The following is a 2282-nucleotide window of genomic DNA, read 5'->3' as shown; positions in this document are numbered from 1 at the left end:
AAACTAATTATAAAGCCAATTTTAGAAGTTTTCTTTAAGGGGCTGGAGAGATGGCTCAGTGGTTAAGAGCATTGCCCGCTCTTCCAAAGGTCCTGAGTTCAATTCCCAGCAACCACATGGTGGCTCACAACCATCTGTAAAGAGGTCTGGCGCCCTCTTCTGGCCGTTAGGCATACAGACAGAATATTGTATACATAATAAATAAATAAATTTTAGAAAAAAAAAAAAGAAAACTCAGCCTTAGCTTAGGCTTGTCTCACTAGCTCTTATAACTTAAATTAGCCCACGTATATTCATCTACATTTTGCCTCATGGCTTTTTACCTTTCATTCAGTACCTCCGACTTGTTCTACATCTGTCTCCTTGTGCCATTTCTGCCCTCAGCTTCCTGATGATATAATAAAAAACTGTTGATGAGTGGGTATGCACCCTGAGGACTGAAAGTAGAAATAATGGATTGGTTTTCATATAAGTTATTTAAAGAATACTTAAGGTATAAGTCAAGTGTAGGTTACATGCGAATACTACAAACTTAGTGGTCTTAGCACTCAAGTGTCAAGGGCCGGGCTTGGCTATGTAAATTCCAGGGAAACCTTGGCTTCCTAGTGAGACCCTAAGTTGCTCATAGGTCGGTCTGAGGTGCAGGTACTACCTCCGAACAACCTTAAGACAGACATAAGTCATGTTTTCCATAAGGTATTCTATTTCTTGGATCATAGGAAAGAAAATGCCTTTCATAGCATCTAAACCTGAATTCATCTAGAAAAGCATAGTAGTGAGGGGCTAAGATACAGCTCAATGGTAAAGAACCCGCCTAGCACGCAAGCATTTCTGCATTCCTCTCTGGCACTACGAGTGAGTGTATGAATGAGGGCTGGGGCCTCAGCTCAGCAGAGTGCTTGGCTTGCATGCACGAAGCTCTTTGACCCCTACTACTGCATACACTAGTAATGGCACAGGTGCTGGGGAGGTAGAGGTGGGAGAATCAAGTTCAAGTTTAAGGTCATCTCTGGCTACTTGGCAAGTTCCAGGCCAGTCTGGAATACAGACTTTTTCTTAAATTTAAAAATGAACAGGCTGAGTTAGTTATTTCATGAGTCAAGTCATTTCATTACTTGCCTGACCCCAGGCTTCCTCGCGAGTCCACTCCAGAAAGACGGGAGTGCAGGGTGTGAGTAATGACAGAGCTTAATTCATTAAACTTCCCAGGTTTAAGCTAGCCACGTGGGTCTGAAGCTAGCCCCTTCCCAGCTCTGTGTCTTGGACCCGGTTGCTTGTATTTCCTAGGCCACGTTTTCCTGCTACCAGATTAGACTGGACAGCAATATGTAAAAGTAGCATATTAGATCCTAGCTCCTGACACTCTGGGCTGAGGCAGGAGGATATCAAGCTTGAAACAGCCTGGGCTATATATGCAAAGCAAGACCCTGCTTCAGTCAATCTGGCTTTGCATATCAAGTTGGAGGAAAATTTAGACAAACTCATCTCCCAAGGAGGAAAAAAACTAGCCTTAGTATGATCGTTTTCTAATACTTATTTTTTTATGTGTATGGATATTTTGCCTGCATTATGTCTGTGCACCACAGTGCATGCAGTGCCGGAGGAGGGCGTCACATCCTCTGGACGATTTGTAAAATGTCATGTGGGCGCTGAGAATCATACCAAGTCCTCTGCAAGAGCAGCAAGTGATCTTAACCGCCAAGTCATGTCTCCAGCCTCACCCCCACACGTACTTTTTTCTTTTTTTATAATCATTCGTGTGTGCTTGTGAGTGTACGTGTGGAGGTGCGCTCGTGCTACGGCACAAGTGTGGAAGCCAGATGTGTAGGCGCGCTTGTGGGAGTCAGTTCTCTTACTTCCACGACGTGGATTCGGGTATCTAACTCAGGTCGTCAGCTGCCGGCAAGCGCCTTTACCCGCTGGGCCATCTCTCCAGCCCAAGATCATTATTTAAACAAAGCAAAACGATGGGCTCATGGTTTTGCTTCTCTCTTTTTCTCTACCCGGTGAACCAACGCCCACTGGCGCATTTCACCGGCAGAGCCCGGGACTAAGTACCGAACCCCGCCAACTACAGCGCTTCCGGGTTCCGGTCCCGGACCTGACGTGGCAGGGCGGGATTTCCGCGAGGCTTCCGCGGGTGCTCAGCGACCTGCGGGCAGAAGGCTCAGTTGACTGACCGCACGGTGGCGGCCGGGGTACGGGCCATTTGCCGTGATGGCCCGCAGCGAGAGGCGACGGCGCGCCGCGGCTGCAGAGGGGGCGCGGTCGCTGGAGAAGGC

The 2282-nt window shown here is 47.6% G+C and overlaps 1 protein-coding gene across 1 annotated transcript in view; it reads left to right on the top strand.

Annotated features, from left to right (window-relative positions):
• The first annotated feature begins 2142 nt into the window (after positions 1-2142).
• Mogs (mannosyl-oligosaccharide glucosidase) overlaps positions 2143-2282 on the top strand; it is a 3508-nt gene continuing 3368 nt past the window's right edge. Inside the window, exon 1 of the mRNA XM_026788000.1 lies at positions 2143-2282. Within this exon, the coding sequence (XP_026643801.1) occupies positions 2218-2282 (65 nt within the window). The 5' untranslated portion in view covers positions 2143-2217.

Source organism: Microtus ochrogaster (assembly GCF_000317375.1).
Source record: "Microtus ochrogaster isolate Prairie Vole_2 chromosome 14 unlocalized genomic scaffold, MicOch1.0 chr14_random_3, whole genome shotgun sequence".
NCBI lineage: Eukaryota > Metazoa > Chordata > Mammalia > Rodentia > Cricetidae > Microtus > Microtus ochrogaster.
This window is presented reverse-complemented; position numbering and strand designations above follow the sequence as displayed.